Source organism: Penaeus japonicus, unplaced genomic scaffold (genome assembly GCF_977035675.1).
Source record: "Penaeus japonicus unplaced genomic scaffold, GWHDUDI00000001_assembly GWHDUDI00000014, whole genome shotgun sequence".
NCBI lineage: Eukaryota > Metazoa > Arthropoda > Malacostraca > Decapoda > Penaeidae > Penaeus > Penaeus japonicus.
Window position 1 is genome coordinate 13,516,394 of NW_028234416.1, and position 2,500 is coordinate 13,518,893.

A 2,500-nucleotide genomic window follows, 5' to 3' on the forward strand; every position below is an offset into this window, starting at 1 on the left:
AATTAATATTTTTTTCCAGATATTGTTTTGTGGAAAGTGGTCATGATTCTGGAGAACTGCAGGGTGCTGAGTATAGTGTACTGTGTGAATACTATGATCTGCTTGAATCAAATCTTGATATTGGAATTGATTTGATAGGTAAGAGTAGAAATATTTGTCTGTTAGTGAAGGATCTAATTAGCAATTGTAAAGCAGTGGATTATAGCTTTTCTTGTAAATTGTATGAAAAAGATGAAGAGAACCAAGTGGTTTTATTTATGTTTACTTTTACAGTGTACTTAAGATCGACGCCAGAAACAGTCCATAACAGGATGATAGAGCGAGGTCGTTCTGAAGAAGCAGGGGTTCCATTGGAATATCTTAAACAGGTACTTACATGATTGATTTTGTTGAAACCATTCAGACAGTATATTTGTTCTCCATGCGTCTTTTCTGTATTTTGATGTAGCAGTAAGGTACCATCTGATAATGATCAATCTTTATGATGGTATTGTGCTTATCATTTGTGTAGACTTCATGTCTGTGTCTCATTTCCATTTCTTAAAATTTAGATATTGGATAGAAGGACGCAGTATAATTGATGAATGGCTATTTTCAAAGTTATTTAAAGAATAGAATGACATGGTATAACTGATAAGTAACTCTTTTCAAAAACTGTTGGTTCATCTAATCTTATCCCTCACACCATTCTTTTCAAAAGGTACACAACTACTACGAGATGTGGCTATTAGAGCATAAACCCCGTGCGCCTCCTGCTCCTGTTCTTGTAATTGATGCTGATAAGGACTTGGAAGCAGTCATGGAGGTGTATAGAAAGAAGAAGGCAGTTATTATGGGAGAGGAACCTCTACAATAAGGTCTGCCAATTGTTTTTAAATTAGTTTAGCTTTCATGTCATTTAAGCATTTAAACTTACAAGTTGTTTAACAAAATGAAACAGCATTACTGCCTGATATGTAAGTTTCCTTTTGTCATTCAGGTCAATCTTTGTAGTATAATAGGTCCATTTGCTCCTAACTTGCAATAAGGTGACCTTTTAATGTCATTGTGATGAAGATCTACCTCATCGTATGGATTCTTTGCACCATTTGCATCTACTCAGCAAATCGGGATGATTTTTGTTACACAGCAGCTATCGTTAGCAGACTCGGAATTCTTTACAGTTAAACTTTACTTCACAATAAAAACATCATGTCAGATATATCATCTTTATTTTGATATGAATATTGAAAGCAGTTCAGTCAGTGCAATAATGATAAAATTACATGTATCAGCAATAGTGTGACAAGCAGGGTTATAGCTAGTTCCAGATATGGTACTTAAATCAAATTTCTGCCAAGCTGTCATTTTTCTATTGTCATTTAACCTTGCATGCTTTCAAATATGTTTTATAGGAAGGGTCAGAGTGCAGCCTTTGTGTTGCTAAATTATGCAACTTCTTATCTTGTGTAAATTTACCTGTACTTGTACTTGTATTTGCATTAGTTTCCAGGATAGGTTTCATTACTACTTAATCAGAAAAATGTAGTAATTAAATATTCATTAGTTAAACAGGAGCTAGAAACTGGATTTTACCTGTCCTATGCACAAGCCTTTTTCTTGCGCTAGTGAGACAATTAGTCACCAAGCCTTTTTTAACTCTTATTCTTACTTTAACTTCCATTTATATGTCCTTGTTCAACTACCCACTTCACATACTTCCATTATTATTATCAGTTTTGAATTTACAGGGAACTTTAGGCATAGTTTGATGGCATGTTGTAATGAGGTACCATGACTATTCTTAAAGAGGTAGGCTATTGTACTTTATTTTAGTGTTCGTTAGTTTTTATTTAGGAAATATGGTTGCCTAATTATGAACTTCATTGAGGTTTTACATTAAAGTAAGCTATGCTAAGTAAATGGTAAGGAGTCATTTTTATAAGTAACTGTTTATAGGAACATTTGAGAAAAGATCTCTGGGTGATGTCTTCATAATTGTTCATTTTAGCTGAAAGCAAATATAATCTGCTTTAATCATAAAGGCAAAATTTTAAAACTTTGTTCAAATTAATCTGGTCTGAAGAGTAAATATATTTCAGTAAATATATTTTTAATGTATACAAGAATATATATATAGTTGTTTCATTACTTTTATACTAAGTATATTTATATATATAAAGCACTAGCTTATATTCTAAGAATATAAGTAGTACAAAAATAAAGATATGATATCTAAATATCTTTTTTTCTTTACTTCCTTTTTTGTTTAATATCCTCTGTAACCTGTTGATGCTGGTAGTGCATGTAAAATTGTACTGAAAACTGTACTCAATAAAACACAAAAATGCTCTAGTTTTATTAGGAGTGACAAAGAGAATGGGAAGATGCAAATTATGTTGCTTCAATCTGCCTCTGCACCATTTCCCATCCTGAAGATTGGGCAAGCAAATCTATCCCCCGTCTGCAGTGGGTTAATTACATCATCCCTTACAAGTTCTGGGAGAAAGTCTTTTATGAT

The 2,500-nt window shown here is 32.6% G+C and overlaps 1 protein-coding gene across 1 annotated transcript in view; it reads left to right on the plus strand.

Moving 5' to 3' along the window:
* The window catches only part of LOC122249588 (deoxynucleoside kinase), a 4,783-nt gene extending 2,564 nt beyond the window's left edge, over positions 1-2,219 (plus strand). Inside the window, exons 5-7 of the mRNA XM_043010583.2 lie at positions 20-138; positions 274-368; positions 701-2,219. Of these exons, the coding sequence (XP_042866517.2) occupies positions 20-138; positions 274-368; positions 701-856 (370 nt within the window). The 3' untranslated portion in view covers positions 857-2,219. The remainder of the gene's footprint in view (positions 1-19; positions 139-273; positions 369-700) is intronic.
* The last annotated feature ends 281 nt before the right edge of the window (positions 2,220-2,500 follow it).